This window comes from Tursiops truncatus, chromosome 1 (genome assembly GCF_011762595.2).
Source record: "Tursiops truncatus isolate mTurTru1 chromosome 1, mTurTru1.mat.Y, whole genome shotgun sequence".
NCBI classification, from domain to species: Eukaryota; Metazoa; Chordata; class Mammalia; order Artiodactyla; family Delphinidae; genus Tursiops; species Tursiops truncatus.
In genome coordinates, this window is record NC_047034.1 from 23368975 (window position 1) to 23386153 (window position 17179).

The following is a 17179-nucleotide window of genomic DNA, read 5'->3' on the forward strand; positions in this document are numbered from 1 at the left end:
GGGGCCTGAGCCCTGAGCTCCTCGGGGAAGCCAGTGACCTCGGCAGATCCATGGTGGCCAGAGAGGGCTATGGCTGCAAAGTTCTTGGGGGTCTTTGCCGTAAATCTCTGTGCGGTGAGGGTGGAGTCCTCCTCAGGCTTCTCCCACCCTCCTCTCTCCCTCAGGATCCTGTAGGACATGCAAAGCACATGTCCATGCCTAAGTTGCAGGTGTCTTAGAGCACACTGATTTTGGGGTTTGAGTTCAGTTCATTACCATCCTTTTCCTTTGTGCCAATTAGTGTTGGCCGGGCCTTGACACCCCCAGAAACATTATGGCCGGGCCCCTGCCTCTGCTGCAGAGGGTAACCTCCACTGACTCAGCGCCGGGTCACGTGGCGGATGCTGTGGGACAGAGTGAAAGGTCGGAATCACGGACTAATTTCCTACAAGGTTCTGTGGTTTTCCGGCTCTGTAACCAGGAAGCCAGTCTCTCCGCCCCTCGGAGAAGGATTCTCAAACCTGATTGTGAGTTAGAATCAGCTGGGGGACTGTTTCTTTCGTCCTTTCAAACAAGCAATCCCTGGACCCATCCTGGACGCGTCACTGTGCCCTTGGTGGTCTGGAGGTGCAGCTCTGCGACCTGCATTTGCATGGACCTCAGTTGGAGAATTCTAATGCGCAAACCGGTTTGGGAAATCTGCTGTAGACCCCCCCCCTCACCCCTCACCTTCTCACCTTATGGAGAACCTCGCCACCCACTTACCCTCTATCTGGTTATGTCCTCATCCTCTCCCCTCTCTGGCGGCTTCTCAGCAGACAGACAAGCTGAAGTTTCTCCCAAGTACTTCTGAGACAGTGGTCCTCGCCTGTGTTCTGAAACCCTCACCTCATTCTCCCCTCAAACCTCTGACATTCTCTTCTCTCCTCATCATCCTCTCAGCACCCCCCTCTGAGGCTGCTCGTGACCTAATCAGACCCGGGACCCTGCTGTCCCTTCTCCATCTCTGCGGTAAGTGACCCTGTCCACCAGCTTCTCTTCCCTGAGACTCTGTTTCTGGGACACTCTCCCTCACCTCTCGGATCGGCCCCGCTTAATGTCCCCCTGGGTCTTTTCATGACCCCCCGACATCATTCGCTTTGGTGACTTGTGCTACCCTCAGCCTCTGTCTCCAGCTCGGCTCTGCTCAGCCCGTGGGCACAACCCTCGCTGGGCTCCATACCTGGTTCGTGGTTCAACCCTCATCACATAGTGTGCGAAACCAGACACCCGGACCCACCTGTGCCCCCTTCTCCCTTCCCCGACATGGAGCAGGTCCCCCAATCCCCGGGACACCATCCCCTCCTGGGGGTCCTTCTCCGCCTCCCCTCCCCACTGCCATGCCTCCCTGCCCACCTCACCTCATCTCATCTCCTAGCCTCTGCCTCACCCCTTCTGCCCCATCCTCCCCTTGGGAGTCAAAACCCTGGTCTGTGATTCCCCATTGAAACCCTTCCCGGGGCCGCGTGTTGCCTAGAAGAGGAAGTCGGGCCCCACAGCAAGTCCCTCGGGGCCCTCTGCAGTCTTACCCCTGCCCGCCTCCAGCCCTGTTTTTCATCCCTGCCCCGAACGCTGCACCCTATGCTCAGCTCCCTGTGCCCTCAAAGTCCCCTGCCACCCTCTGAGCTTCCAGACGGACACACTGGGTCATCTCTGGGATGCACTTCCCCTCTTCCTCCCCTTGAACGTTTCCCGTCAGCTTTCCAGACCTCTCCCCACTTCATGTTCTCTTCTGTGAAGCCTTTTCTGATAAACCAAACAAGATTCGTCACTGTTCCTTTTGTGACCCAGTGTCCCCACCAGAATGTGAGCTCCCGGAGTGGGACCCGGCCGAGCCCCATCTCCTGCTGCACTCTGTATTCCCAGGGCCCAGCACGGGCTCGTGGTTGGTGCTCATGCAATAAGTTAGAACTAACCCGTCGCTGTTGGAGAGGGTCCGTTCTTTAGCGGGTAAGACTCATTTAAAGTAATTAACACCTCTTCATAGGAAAGGGTGCTAAAATCATTTTAAAAAACTTCTGGTTGAATAGATTAAAACGATGTTTTTATATTATAAATCCATTCACGGGACTTCCACAGGGCACAGTGGTTAAGAATCCGCCTGTCAATGCAGGGGACACGGGTTCGAGCCCTGGTCCGGGAAGATCCCACATGCCGCGGAGCAACTAAACCCATGCGCCACAACTGCTGAGCCTGTGCTCTAGAGCCTGCGAGCCACAACTACTGAGCCTGCACACCTAGAGCCCGAGCTCTGCAACAAGAGAAGCCCCCACACCGCAGTGAAGAGTAGCCCCCGCTCTCCGCAACTAGAGAAAGCCTGTGCGCAGCAACAAAGACCCAACACAGCCAAAAATAAATAAATAAAATACATAAATTTTAAAAAACAAAACAAAAAAAGTGTACAGTTCAGTGGCATTAAGCAAATTCACATTGTGGTACAACCATCACTACCATCCGTCTCCAGAACTCTTTCATCTTGCAAAACTGAAACTCTGTGCCCATTAAATAATAACTCCTCATTTCTTCCTCCCCCAGCCCCTGGCAACCACCATTCTATTTTCTCTTCCTATGATCTGACTACTCTAGGTACCTCAGACAAGTGAAATCAGACAACATTTGTCTTTTTGTGACTCGCTTATTTCACTTAGCATAATATCTTCAAAGTTCATCCATGTTGTAGCCTGTGTCAGAACTTCCTTCCTTTTTAAAGATGAATAATATTACAGTGCATGTATAGATCACATTTTGCTTGTCTGTTCATCCATCATTTCAGCTATTGTGACTAATGCTGCACTGAACATGGGTGTACAAATATCTCTTTGAGACTCTGCTTTCAGTTCTTTTGGGTATATACCCAGGAGTGGAATTGCTGGGTTATATGGTGACTCTATTTTTAATTTTTTTGTGAAGGGCCATACTGTTTTCCATAATTTTCCTTAATTTTTAATGTAAGGATGTAACCTCCTAGACTGAAAAGAACTCAGCCTTCCACACTAGACAGATGTGGGTTTAAATCTGCACTCTGCTATGTGGGCAAGTCACTTAGCCTTTCTGAGCTTTGGTTTCCCCTTCTATAAGGTGGGAACCGCTATCCAACTGTCGTAAGGATTAGAGATAGTGTGGTTAGGAGAAGGTAACATGCTGCAGCACACTGTGGGTGTGCAGTAGATGATATCTGTGTTAATTTTACTGAATATTTCCCCCACGTGCTCGTGTTCACCTTCTACCATCTTTCTACTTCAGTGGCGTTCTCTTTTTTAATGGTGTCAGCTTGTGTTCATCTCATATCCCACAGCATAATACACGAGCAGAGGCGAAGGATGGTGGCGCACACTTTCTCATGGTCCCTATGTCCTGTTTCCTCCCGTGCCCACTACCAAGCCCTGAATTCGTGTCTCCATCATTTTTCAGCTCTGCTTTCTTCGTTTGTCTTAGTCATCTCAGACACTTTCAGTCTACTCAACACCCTGCTGACAAAACGGACTGTCCGTCTTCCCTGGTGGTGTAGTGGTTGGGAGTCTGCCTGCTGATGCAGGGGACAGGGGTTCGATCCCTGGTCCGGGAAGATGCCACATGCCGTGGAGCAACTAAGCCCGCGTGCCACAGCTACTGAAGCCCGCGCGCCTAGACCCCGTGCTCCGCAACAAGAGAAGCCACCCAATGAGAAGCCTGAGCACCGCAACGAAGAGTACCCCCCCGCTCGCCGCAGCTAGAGAAAGCCCGTGCACAGCAACGAAGACCCAACACAGCCAAAAATAAATAAATAAATAAAATTTTAGAAACCAAAAAAAACCGGACTGTCCATTTGGTGAGAGTGGGAGAACAGCATTTGCCTCCCCAAATCTCCCAGAGGGCCACCCCTGGCGCTGCGTCAGGAACACAGAGGGGCTCTTTAGACTTGAATCTTGATCTTGAATCTGTTTGGTTGATCTTGAACCCTTGGTAATTACACTTTAGTGAGCATTATCATTATTTGAGTGGAAGGAGAAACTTGCTTAGAAATGCAGATTCCTGGGCCACCCCTTAGACATCCAGCTCTCAGACGGACACCCAGCCATCTGCATTTTAAACAAATACTGCAGGCGATGATGCAGGTGGTCTGAGGATGAACTTCACACGGGTTGCATTTCTTTGGGTCCCCGTATCCCACCTGCTGTTCACCAGGCGCTGTGCTGGGCTGGGGGCAGAAAGGTGGATGGAATGCCACCTGGGACCTCAGAGGAGTTCTCAGTAGCTCAGGAGGCAGAAACACTCACAAGCAGTGGCAGTTGTTCGGATGAAGAGGAGGACGGGGCAGGGTTGGGATCAGAAATCAGCCTGGTGGACTCAGGGGTCGGCCTTGGATCTGAGGCACGAGTGTGTGGGCTGAGGGAAAGGCCACATTAGGAAGCCAGTAGGAGCCACCAAGTTTGGGCAAAGAAGGACCAGCAACCAGGGTGCAGAGAGGGAGGGGAATCAAAGCTCCCCCCACTCCGTCCACCCCAATCCCCGCCTGCCGAGCAGCTTCCTCAAGGAGCAGGAAGTATGAGAAGTAGGAACGTGAGAATCATGGGCTGATTTCCCAAGTGGCTTGCATTCTCATCTGGACCCGCTCTCCCAGGTCACTTCACCTGTGACGTCAGGATGACAGAGCATGGCCATCCGCGTCAGACAGCGGTGGGGTCAATGCCCACCTGTGAGTGTGACCTTGGATAAGATACTTAACTCTTGATTGTGTGTGTGTGCGTGCTTTAAAATGTAGATTTTATTATTAGTTAGGTATGGTGAGGCCAACAGATCAGGAAATCATGGCCACTGAAAAGATAGTTTTTTTCTCTTTAACATTCCTCTTTTAAAAAAAGTTTTATTGAAGTATAGTTGATTTACCATGTTGTATTAATTTCTGGTGTACAGCAAAGTGATTCAGTTATACATATATATATATTCTTTTTCATAGTCTTTTCCATTATAGTTTATCACAGGATACTGAATACAGTTTTCTGTGCTATACAGTAGGACCTTGTTGTTTATCCATTCTATATATAATAGTTTTCAGGAAAGATAGTTTGTTACTCACAGTTCCTAAGAGGAGGGGGCACACCGCACTTTGGGGGTGGCAAATAAGAAAGCACAGTTAGGAGGCAGAGGGAGTGAGGGGAAAACGTGGGGAGGAGCCTTTACTGTGGTTTCCACGGGAAGGAACGGCAACACAGGGTAAGCAGGTTTAGGATTGGCTAGTTTGAATCATTTCAGTGGTCTCTGGGGTGTAGGGGCTGCCCTAGTGGTCTGGTACCTGGCTCTGGGTGATTAGGGTAGGGGGGAGTGACCCAGAGTGTGAGAGTCCATAAAGGAGGAGTTTGGGTGTGGGCTGTGGATTGGTTGGCTTGTGTAAGAAAGTCATTTAGTATCTCTAGGACTTGGCTAGCTCTGGGAGGGGTTCTCTCCAAGGTCAGCAAGGCCCCAGATATCAAAGCATCAGAAACACCTGGTTAATACAATATGTAAGCTAGTGTGGTGGGCAGAAGGATGCCACCCCCCGCCAAAGATGTCCATACCCTGGTCCCCAGAACCTGCAAATATGGTACCTTACCTGGTAAAAAGGACTTTGCAGATGTAACTAAGTTAAGGGTCTTAAAATGTGGGAATTACCCTGGATTATCCGGTGGGCCCAATGGAATCACAAGGGTCCTTATAAGAGGGAGACAGGAGGATCAGAGTCAGAGAGAGAAGATGTAAGGATGGAAGCTGAGGTCAGAGAGGAGAGAAGTGCAGCTCCTGGCTTTGACGACACAGCCACGAGCCAAGGAGTGCAGGCAGCCTCAAGAAGCTGGAAAAGGCCAGGGAACCTCCGGTCCCCCAGAGCCTCCAGAAAGGACCCAGCCCTGAGGACCCGTTTCAGACTTCTCATCTCCAGAATTGCGTTGTTTTAAGCCACTAAGTTTGTGGTAACTTGTTACAACAGCCATAGGAAACTCATACAAATAGAAGGAAGGCCAGCTGCCTTGCAGGGTCATTGAGGGGCTCCGAGCCTGTGTAGATAAAAGCCTGGCTGGAGAGAAATGTCAGTAAATGCAGCAATAGTACCCGCAGGGCTCTGGGAAGTTTGGGACGAGGTAAAGACCGTGGACACACCCACCACGTTGCTCTGTGCTTTGTGGCTGCCCAGTAAATCTCGGGCTCTCTGTCCTTCCCCTTTCAGGTCTGGGGTGCTTGGGGGAGCCCCCTGAGGATATGCCCTGGCCTGTGCTCTCTCCCCTCTGCTGGCACCCGCCATCAGCGTGTGTGCCGGGGGTCATTTCCTGAATTTACCCTGTGGGTGGCTTCTGTGTCACCTCAGCGGCAGCAGCTCCTACCTCTGAACTGCTAGGCCCTAAGGATCTTTGCCGCAAGAGGTCGGTGCCCTTTCCACCCGCTGTCTGTTGTCCTTGCAAGTGGCTGCACCATCGTTCCTTAATGGCAGGGACCAATTGTCCTGTGGCCTCTGTGTTCCCCCAGAGGCCTCAGGACTGTGCTGGGTCCTTGGCATCCCCCGGCCATGCCTCCTCCAGGCTGGGACATTGGCATCTCTAGTATGGGCAGCAGAGGTGGCCTGAGCCGGAAGGTGCCACCCAGGCCGCTCTCTCGGAGCTCCCGGAGGGTGAACCGCTAGTTCATGTGATGAGCGCACGTGCCGCTGTGATATGCGCTAGTGATGAGCGCACGTGCCGCTGTGTCTCGCAGCGCCCTCAGGAGGCTGTCCCCTCCGGCCTCTCACAGGGACGTTCGTCTCGGCCTTCACCGTGCTGTGTGGCGCCCGCACTGACCTCCCGGACAGGCACGTGTGCTGCGTCTTCTGGCTGAACATCGCCGCGGCCCTCATCCAGATGCTCACGGCCATCGTCATGGTGGGCTGGATTATGAGCATCTTCTGGGGCATGGACATGGTCATCCTCGCCAGTGAGTAACCGCTGGAGCGGGCCGGCATGCGGGGAGCATGGCGGGGGGAGGGGCAGGGGCCAGGGTGGTCTGGGTGTTTGCGATGCTTCGGGGCATGGGGGCTTCGCAGGGCGATCTGCCTCCGGGACCCTCCCCGCACGCCCAGCCCCCAGGCCTGCAGGGAATCTGAGGGGCCTGAACCGGAGGGGAAGGGCGTGAATAAGGGGGGGAGGGAGCCCCCGTTCAGCTCAGAAACAGTCCTGCTGACAACCGCGGTAGCAGGGGTGTGGCCCGCGTCAGCTCAGGTCCCCTGTGCCCCCAGCATGCCGTTTCCAGACAGAAGGAAAAGCCCACTGGGTATGTTTGCCCTCAGGAAACACTGTAACTTTTTCTACAACTAGAACAGCCTAATTTCAACTTCTTTTAAACTAAGCTCTTTGTTCCTTGATGCTAAAGCCTTACTCTTCCTAATTTGTATGCAGTGGACCTTCACCAGTCACTTAACACAAACTTGATCCCGACACAAAACTACCAGAGAAGACTTGATTAACATTTTAAAAATAACCTAGTGAGATCTTAAAACAGACACATATTTTAAGCAGCCGTACTCGTCACCCTGTGCCCCTGTGCATGTCCCTGTATTGTCACACGTCCTGTCTACCTCACTAGGCCTCAGGTCCTAACAAGGACCACGTCTCCTCAGGCACTTTGCCCTTCTCCCCACACCCCACCCTCCTACTGTGTCCTACACCTGACAAAACCATTGACAGGTGGAATGTCAATGCCAGAGGTGAGCTGTGCCAGGTAAGGACAGCAGAAGCAGGAGGGGAAGCCCAGGGGCCAGGGGCTCTAGAACGATCTAGAATGATTCCTAGTTGACCCAGTCTGAGTTCAAGATCCTGTGAGGACCCAAGATTCAGGGCACACACAGATGCCAGGGCCCAGCAAGGCTCGGGTCAGTGACCAAGTAAGCCACCAGGCCGGAGAAAATGCAGGTCCCTGAGCATGAGCAAGCTCGGCAGAGCCCGTAGATTGGTCAGACAGGCTGCTTGGAAGCAGCTCCTCCCCTGCCTGGGACGCTGGACTGCCAGGGCATCCCAAAGTTAGAGCTGGGAGACAGGGGCAGCCAGAGAAGAGGGAGGGGGACACTGAGGAGTCGTCCTTCCTTGCTGTGGAGAGCTGCTCTCAGGGCAGGGTCTGCTGTCAGGGAGGATGTCGGAGAGTGGGCAGAGCAGGCAGAGACCAAGGCAGGCCCCTCATGGGAGCCCCGCCCCATGGGCCTGTCCACGGACCACTTGCATTTGTGGGGAGGGGTGCAGAACATCGCTAATTGGACAGAAGTGCTGCCTGTCATCCTGTGAGTCCTGAGAAGCCAAGTCTGACAATTTCCCAGGGGGAGTTGGGTGCTTCCCGAGAGGCCTGTTGTAAGCTCCTGACCTTGGTCCCAGTTGGAAACTGGAAGGGGCCTCTGCTCTCAGAGGCTTCCTCAGCGGCAGATGGAAAGCCTGTGACGGCTGCCCCATCTCCACCCAATAGGAGCCCCGACCCCTCTTACTACATCATCTCCTCATCACACAACTGTCTGGCCAGGCACTGGGGCATGTTAGTAAGGAAATTTCCTGTTACAGCGGCACAAGCCTGTGTCACAGGGTGGGTCTCAATAAATGTGCTGTTGCCTAATCTGATCCCGAGAGCTTTCTGGTTTTCTTGTTTTGGTCATGCTTGATACCGGGACCCACAGGGGTCTGGATCTTAGAGACAGCTTCAAGAACTCCCCTTATCACCTCCTGAAGGAGGAAACAGAGACCCGAGAAGGGCAGATGGGGGTCTGTCGCTTCCTCACCTTCCACCACCCTAGCTGTTGACTCAACAGAAATCCCTCTTCTGTGGCTGGTGTCGGGGCCGTATTTGGCGCCAGGCTAATCAAGTGCTGGAACCCACCTCCCCACCCTTCCTACCCTCTCCCCCCCCGCCCCGATCCAAGCTTTCACTGTGGGTCACCTCCTTGGTTCCAGGGATGCTGTCTTTGTGTCAGACTTTTTAGAACACTGTTTGGGGGATGGACTTGAGGGCTGCACCAGAAAACCCAACACACCTCACCGCTACCCACTTACCCCACCTGGCCACCAGACTTGCTCACCCATCTCAGCAAGGGGTGCCCTTGCCCTTTCTCCAAAAAGTTAGCCCACCCTCAAAGGATGAGTAATTGCCACTGTTGAGATTGTGCTGTGGGCTGGAACTGCCCCGAGCAACAGTGCAGTGTGTGTATCCCAGGATGACTACGTCGAAGAGAATAGCCACAATTGACTTATTTGTCCTGGTAGATAGTTGGATAAGGGGCTGTTCTTTCCGGTGTCGCTCCAGCCCCGTTCTGTGAAAATGAAGGGAACTTTTCAATTATAACAATACAGGGTGATTTTTTTTTTACCTGGCATTGCCTGGGGTGTCATCAAGAAATGTACCATCAAGAAAAACCTCCTAAGAGGGGAATCAGAGAAATATAGATCAAAGTAGAAGTTAAAATCAGGAACTTACACGGCCGCTGCTCTATTTATATGAATAATAACAAATAACAGTCAACAACAGCCTGTATTGGTTGTGGGTCAATAAATATTTGGTAGTTGTACGAGAGCCTCTCTCTACTGCCATACCCATGACAGACATTGCTAATCAATCATGACACTTTCTGCTGAATAGTCTTACATGTTCTTAACGCAGGGCTTCAGGCAGTCACTATCAATGGATCCAAGATGTCTGCAAGATAAAGTCTGTTTACCATCCCCCACCTGGATCTTTCCCAAAGCAATAGGTTTTATATATGTGGCTCCTGTCCACATAAAAGGCGAACCCCGTGGCTCAGACAGAGCTGGGCTGGGGCCAGGATGGGTCACTTCAACATCTTCAGGTTGTCACAGTTAAACCTGTCCTGTACCCATCCCTCTTGGGGTCCATCCAGAATTCCATCTCAAGACAAACATGGGTTGGGCGTGGGAGAAGAGTGAGGGGCAGGAGATGAGCAGAAGAGCGGCCTTGGCTGAGATACGGAGGGAAGGGGAGAGAGCTTCTTGGCAGTGTCTCACCGAGTGTGACCCCCAGGGAGGGGAGGATGCTCTCTATACGCTCCTGCAGCCAAGTCCACACGCCTGCTGGGGCTGGCCACTGGCCGCAGGGGCTGGTCCCTGTGAATACTGGCCACAGCCCGCTTCCATCTCCTGGGCCGCACTGTGCATCCTCCCTCTTTTTATATCTCAGGCAGTCCCTCTGGCCTCTGTTTTCAGACTGTTTTCTCTTTCTCTTTTTCTCCTCTTCCTCATGCTGCCTCATAACCCTGTGTTGCTCCAAAGTTTCCCAAGGTGAGTCTGTTGGGGGATGACAGGCCACATGCCTGGGCTGCCTTGGGCCTCCCCTTCACTGTCCTGCCCTGCACCCCCAATGCACACAAACACCCCCTCTCCCAATTGGTCAACAAGCTTCTATTTTCAGAAGCTTCTTTTTTTTTTTTTTATTTTGGAAAATGTTTAAACATAGACACAAGTAGAAGGCCTAGTACAATGAGTCCCTAAACGCACATATTGGCTTTAACCATCATCCACTCATGGCCACTCTGGTTTCATCGATTACTCCCTACATCTTCCTCTACCCCGAACAACTAAATTTGATGAATATCTGGTAAATAAAGAGAAAAACTACATGTGAGTCCACTGATGCTCCTCTGTGGGCTGAGTTACCAGCTAATAGGGGTAACCACTCAGCAAATTCCAGACTTATAATTTCACCCTTAAATATTTCAGTAGATGTCTTTTTTTTTTTTTATTTGTGGTACGTGGGCCTCTCACCGTTGTGGCCTCTCCCGCTGCGGAGCACAGGCTCCGGACGCTCAGGCTCAGTGGCCATGGCTCACGGGCCCAGCCGCTCCGCGGCATGTGGGATCCTCCCGGACCAGGGCACGAACCCGTGTCCCCTGCATCGGCAGGCGGACTCTCAATCACTGTGCCGCCAGGGAAGCCCAGTAGATGTCTTTAAAAAAAAAAACCCACAATACCCTTTCATGCTCAAATAAACTAGCATCAGATCCTTAATAGCAACAGTGGTCAATTTTTTCCCATGTCCTCATAATCATCACCAAGGCTTTAAAGGCTCAAAGCCATCCGTCGCCTTGGCCAGTGTCAGAGGCGTCCAGCTGATGGAGCACGCACACTCGGCTCCTGCCTTGTGTACGCTGTCTTCCTTTTTAATTCTTTCCTCATCTCGGTCCACATGCACCAGATGCCCATCACTTGGGGAAGCCTGCCTGGTACCTTCTCCCAAGGCTCCGCATTGGGAAATCACAGCAGGCCAGTCTGCTGGGGCCACTTTTGTGCAGTAGCTTCAGGGGTGTGGATTCAGGAGCACAGTGATAACCTTCCAAGCCCCACCAGATCTGCAGCAGACACCCTCCTCTCATATATCCCCCACTAAACCCAAAGATCCACTGTTCTCCATTCATCCCTTTGTTTCCCGTTAAAAGCCAATGACCTTGGCAGTCATTTACACCTCTGTGTGAATAAGTTCTAGCATATTCTAGTCTGGGGGCACCGCCTGGAGAAGTGCTGAGGGAACCGGGTGTCTGACCATCTCTCCTCTGCTTCTTCCTTACAGGCTACAAGGAGCAGGGCATCCCACAGCAGCTGTGAGCCCGGGCGAGCCACTGAGAAGCCCGGTGTCCCGGAGGGCCACGTCAGGCAGAGGCGGGCACGGGGTCTTCACATGTTCTCTTCTGCTGCTTCCCGGGTTTGGAGTGGAAAGAGGGGACTTAAAAATATTATTTATTTTGAAAACGCATCTGCTTCTCTCAGCAGGCTGTAAGGGCTACCAGCTCCTCCCGCTGCTCCAGAAAGCCCTATAGTGCAGACACACAGAGCATCTGGGTTGGGTGGGGAGTGGGATGGAGATGGGAATGCCTAGAGAGAGGCAGGAGCGCCCCGGCTCGGCCCGCTTTGCGTCACCCGCCGCCCACTGCGAGGGCGCGAGGGGCCGCCAGTCCAGGCAGCAGTGGCCCTGTCCAGACGAGCAGGGCTCGTCAAGGGGCAGGACTGCAGTGGACACCTCCTTCGGGTCCCCAGCCCCTGCCAGATTGGTCTCCTGGGGGCAGCGGGAGTGAGGATGGACAGACTCCAGCCCAGTGTGGAAAGGCCTGCTGTGCCCTCAGCTGTCAGGGGGACAGATCTCCGCAGGTGTCTGCTGACCCTAATCGCAGCCCTCACCTCCTTGCCCCTGAAATCTCCAGGCCTGGGTGCGTTTGACCTTTGTTTCCCTGGGAAGGAGGGCAGTGGCTCCATTCCCGGGGTGAAACTGCTGGAATTGCCCGATGTTCATACGCAAATTTACCAACCCAGGTTTGCATGGGCAGCCTTTCCCGTCATACTTAACACCATTTGGGGTCCACACCCCTTTTTCTGAAATCCTTGGGGCTGAATGGGTCTCTGACATGACAAATTTTGGATCTGAGGAGGAGAATAAGAGATGTTTGCCATACATTTCCTTACAGCCCGGCAGAGTCTGGAACAGCTCACCACCATCAAACACGTGACCATTTCTGCAAAGAAACATGTGAATAGTCAGACTAATTAGGATCAATAAAACTGTAAATAGCCTTACCTCAGTACAGGTCAGATTTTGCCACTAAATAAGCTATGGGAGAAAAGTCACCATCTGAGAGCTTTGGCGGTTTTAGGATTGCAAAAAACAGAAAGAAAAAACAAAATTGTATGGGGTGCTGGCCCTCTCTCTGAAAATCCTTCTTGCAAACAGATGCATTCAGGTGATACTGTTGGTGTTACACAGGAGGTGATACTGTTGGTGTTACACAGGGATTTCTCCTGTTGCAAAGGGACGGTCAGGCCCTTTAAGACATCTCTGTAAGTGACTGTTACAGAGCCGGGAGCCAACAGAAGCTGTCTGATTCAAGATCCATCAGAAATTAAGAGAACGGAGACCTACGTGACAGGGACAAGATGGACATTTACATGTCTGTTTTCTTTTCCTTTTCATTCTAATGTAGGAATCGCTAAAATCTGGGACTGGCCCAAAGCCAGGTTTTTGGCCTGACTGGACTTTGTGCCATTGGGTGTGTTTCTCTCCAAGGGGCATTTCCTATCCATCAGGGGCTCTGTCAGAATTTGGCCAGGGCGGGAGGAGTGGCCTGTCTGGCCTTTTTCCCCAAAGGCTTGGGGAGCCGGCCGCAGGACAGGTCCCTCGCTCCACCGTGAGCCCCTTTGCGAGCCGCTGCTTGCATAGTCTCTGTTCCTACAACCCTCCACCTGGGGCAGTGGCCCACCTACCCCATCCGCTGGGCTTTCTAATTACATTCCTGCTGGGAAGTGGGCCTCAGGGTCCCTGTGGCCCGGAGAGCAAACCGGCATCCTGGGAGAGACAGAATTCCTTCCGGCCACTTGCTCCCCTAGCCCACCCTGGCCCTGACTCAGGGGTGGGTTCTCTCCTTGGCCTGATCCTACCCCGCTGTCCACTCCTTAGCTCTGATGAGCTGCCTGGGGCGGGGTTGCACTTTCTGGACACCTGGCAGTGTCTATCTCTTCCCCCTCCTTTCTTCCTGGCCCCAACCTGGGCCTTTGCTGCTCCATTCACGTTTGGCAGCCTCTGTGTTTTCAAGGTGTGGGCTCAGATCTGGTTTTATCCAGAAAGTCAGAACCTTCTGCTGTGTGAAGACAGCATCCTCCAGGCCAAGAGGAGAGCAGGCTGGCGGCTGGCTGCTCTCGAGGAAGCGGCATCAGAGCACAGAGCCTCCCCTAGAATCAGATAAAAACAGCTCCAGCTGAGGGAAGTAACTCCAGCCCACGGCCCGTCACCCCAAACAGCTCCCCCGAGTTTGCTTGACTCCCCGGAGAGATGACAGGTATCAGGAGGGGACTGCCCCCACAGGGAGAGGGGGGATCTTATTTTCCTGGCGTGGCCGGGGGTGGCTGCTAAGGAGGTAGAGAAGAGAGAGCAATTTCTGTCTCGTGTTTAGTGACACATTCAGACACGGGTGGAGTTTTCTTGAGTGACAAGTGTCACCATGTGTCCCAGTGTGGGATGGTTTCATGCCAGGGTTTGTGTGCTTGGAAGGACATCTCCCCTCCTACCCCCCGGTCCCCGGACCCTCCCCTCACCTGCGGCTGCTTCTCCAAACTTGAGAAGACACCAGCCTCAAGAGGCAGCCCCTTTCCAGGTAACTGACGTGCAGAAGAAACCAAGAGGACCCCAGCCCGTCTCCTGAACAATGAGTCTATGAGGATTGCCAGGCGGGTGGAACGGCTCAAAATAGCTTCTCTCTGAGTGAGACCATGGTCTCAGAATCATCATCATCATTAGATAAGGAACAGTGGCTGGTGTCCTGTTAGTCCCCTGAGCTGGCCGCTCAGGCTTTTAGATGGCCAAAGTTAATTTCTGAAACACCAGCCGGCTGAAAAGCATGGTTCTCTGGCCAGCAAGAGCTTGGTTGACACACAGCCCTTTGCTGACAGATCTGGGCTTACCTCAGTGGTACAGCACAAGGGTGATGGTCCAGAAACTCCAGGGTGCATTTCAGGTCCAGCCATTTATCAGTCAGAATTCCGTAGGACAGTCCTAGGCCACGGGTGTTCAGGGCAGGGATCACAGGCACACAGAGAACTTCACAGTGAATGAGATACTCCCAGAACCTCATTATGACACTTGGAACACAGTGGCCATTCCCTTGGGCCAGAGCAGGATCCCGGAGCAAGAATCAGCCACCTGGCCGCCTGGGAGTGTCTTGCGGACGGTGGACACAGCTGACCTGGATCTTAAGATCTGAGCCCAAGCCAGGACTTCGGGCCGGGAAGGCCGGGGTCCCCGTGGGGAGCAAAGGGGCGGATGGCTCCCGGCTCCGGTCCGGCACCCCTCCCGCCTGCCGTGGCGCTGAGGCTGCAAGCAGGAGCCCTCCCGCGGCCCCTGCCTGACGAGCAGCAGGCCTGGCCTTGGAGCCAGCCTCGGGCTGCACTTGAGGGAATGTAAGGAGGGGACACGAGGCCCTCTCTCTGCTGCCTCGGACCCACGTGTCAGCCCCCACGACAAGGGCAGCCTCTAGATGCTGAGCCCTTGCCAGGCACTGTGGGGTGCATTTCATCTCCTGTGACCCTTACCGATAGCCTGCCGGGGAATCGGAGGAGGGGGATATCAGTGTGCGAGGATGGGAGGGGGTGGGGTGTTTTTCAGATGTCAGAACTGAGGTGACAAGAGAGGGTCCTCTCGGGGGGCAGTGCCCGGCCCACTCAGAAGTAATAGGGTGCCACCCTGCTGCCACCATCCTGGGCGGCCCTCAAACCTGCGCTCCCTTGATGAAGGAAGGCAAACCTGCCTGGTCCCAACACGCAGGACCCCGCCCAGGGGCTCCAGTCCCTGACCCACCGTGTCTCAGAGGCACAGCAGTGATTTCAGCCTCGTCTGGGCGCCACCAGGGCTGAGGAGCTGTAGGGGGCACGCAAACGGGAAGGACAGAAAGAAAGAAAGCCACACGGCAACGTTTCCCCCTGGAACGGGGACCCAGATCTGAGAAAGAAAAACCAAACACCAAGCCCTGAGGCCAGTGAAAGGAGGGACCGAATCCACGGGACCAGGAGGATGGCTTCCAAAGGCCTGGGGCTCCTGAGGAGGGAAGCAAGGGGCTGGCTGACAGCGGTCTTTCTGGGCCATCTTGGCTCTCTAAAATTAAAAAAAACAAAGACCTGACGGGTTTTCTTTAGTGAGCCCCCATCCCTGCCCAGACAGGTGAGTTTGTGAGGGTCACTTCAGTTCCGCCTGGATCCACCTCCCTCTGGGCCGCTGGGCCCCAGCCAGGGCGGATCCTACCCTGGGAGAAGCTGGGCCATGGGCTCCAGGCCCACCTCAGGATTTAATGACACCGGCTGTTTTTATCCTGTTAGTGATGTTGACAGAGAAAGCCTCCTCCATTGTGTAAACGGCCTGGGGATATGCAATTGAGATGTAAGTCCTCCAGTTGTTGGCTGCAGGGCTGTTCACTGTTACTGCTACTCCCTCTGGCCGGCTTGCTTAGAGGGCTTTCAACAGGGGCATCGGAGGTGGATGAACACTTTTAAATCACCAGCCGCCACTTCGGCCACACTGACCCTCCCCAGAGACCATGACCTTGGCTGTGGGACGAGCAGTCTGAGGCAGTTGCTGACCCTCCGCGGACACACACTCCCCCGTGGAACCTGGCCTTTGTCTCTATGGGCTCCCTGTGCTGGCCTCTAGCAGGCCCGCCAGGGGAGGCTCCCTGTTTTGCTTTTATGCATTCAGCAAGCGCTCAGTGGGCACTGAGTGGGCCAGGCAGGTCCTGGGCGTGGCCTCGGAGGAGCAGCTCAAAGATACCACTTACCTGGTGAGCTAGGATCCCCACCTCCACAGGTGGAATAGCAAGGTGAGTGGAGGTCCAAGAGAGGAGATGCTCTCCAGGGCCTGGGGCTGGAGCCTCTCCCCCGCAGAAGGTTCTGTGTGTATTGGAGGAGACAGGAGGCCAGGCTGTCAGGGGAAGGGAGGCTGAGGTCAGCCTGAGCAGGTGGCGATGCCCGGGGTCCTGTATTTTTCATCACTTTTCTTCCCGTTGGATTCTTAGAACCTCAGAACGCTCTTGGGCTCAACAGAGGTGTGGAGGCTTACGCTCAGATTCTCATGGATCCACCCCAGATCCCACGTGGAGACAGGATGAGCCGCTCTGCTGACGGATGGGGGAAACCCCAACCAGAGTGACCCCGAATGTCCCCCGAAACCCCGGGGGTGAGTTCCAGCCTCAGCGCTATTCGTCTCTCCCAGTGTCTTGTGCCTCAGTTTAAAATCTGTAGCTTGGGTACAAGGAGGGGCTTGGGCAACCGTCATCCTTCCCACTTCTCTCAGAGCAAAGGGCTTGGAGGACGAGCCTTGTCAGGCGAGGGCCAGGGCCAGGCCAGGGAGTAGCCGGCCCCATGGACTTAGAGGCCAGGACTCTTCCTAGTAAAACAGAAACACTGGCCCCCCAATTCTGCTCTCCCTTCCTGATTCTGCCCCAGAGAGGGGAGGTTGACCACAGGGTCCCACTTGTGTGTCCTAATTTCTGGTACAAGTTGTCTCTCGCTTTTGATTTAGCTGTGGAATCTCTGTTCCTAACCCCTCTTCCTCCCTGTCTGGATTTGCCAAAATGCCAACCACCCAGGCTGGTCCGGACTCCACGGTCATCCCCGACCCCGCACCTTCACCCTGGAGTGAGCAGAAGCACAGACACATGCACACCCCT

The 17179-nt window shown here is 53.8% G+C and overlaps 1 protein-coding gene across 2 annotated transcripts in view; it reads left to right on the plus strand.

The window, feature by feature from the left end:
- STUM (stum, mechanosensory transduction mediator homolog) overlaps positions 1–13542 on the plus strand; it is a 62254-nt gene extending 48712 nt beyond the window's left edge. The window contains exons 2-4 of one of the 2 annotated variants that reach the window (XM_073801064.1): positions 922–990; positions 6754–6933; positions 11551–13542. In XM_073801064.1, coding sequence (XP_073657165.1) covers positions 922–990; positions 6754–6933; positions 11551–11585 — 284 coding nt within the window. In that variant the 3' untranslated portion in view covers positions 11586–13542. The remainder of the gene's footprint in view (positions 1–921; positions 991–6753; positions 6934–11550) is intronic. The other variant, XM_073801065.1, reaches the window with a different exon arrangement.
- Positions 13543–17179: the final 3637 nt, after the last annotated feature.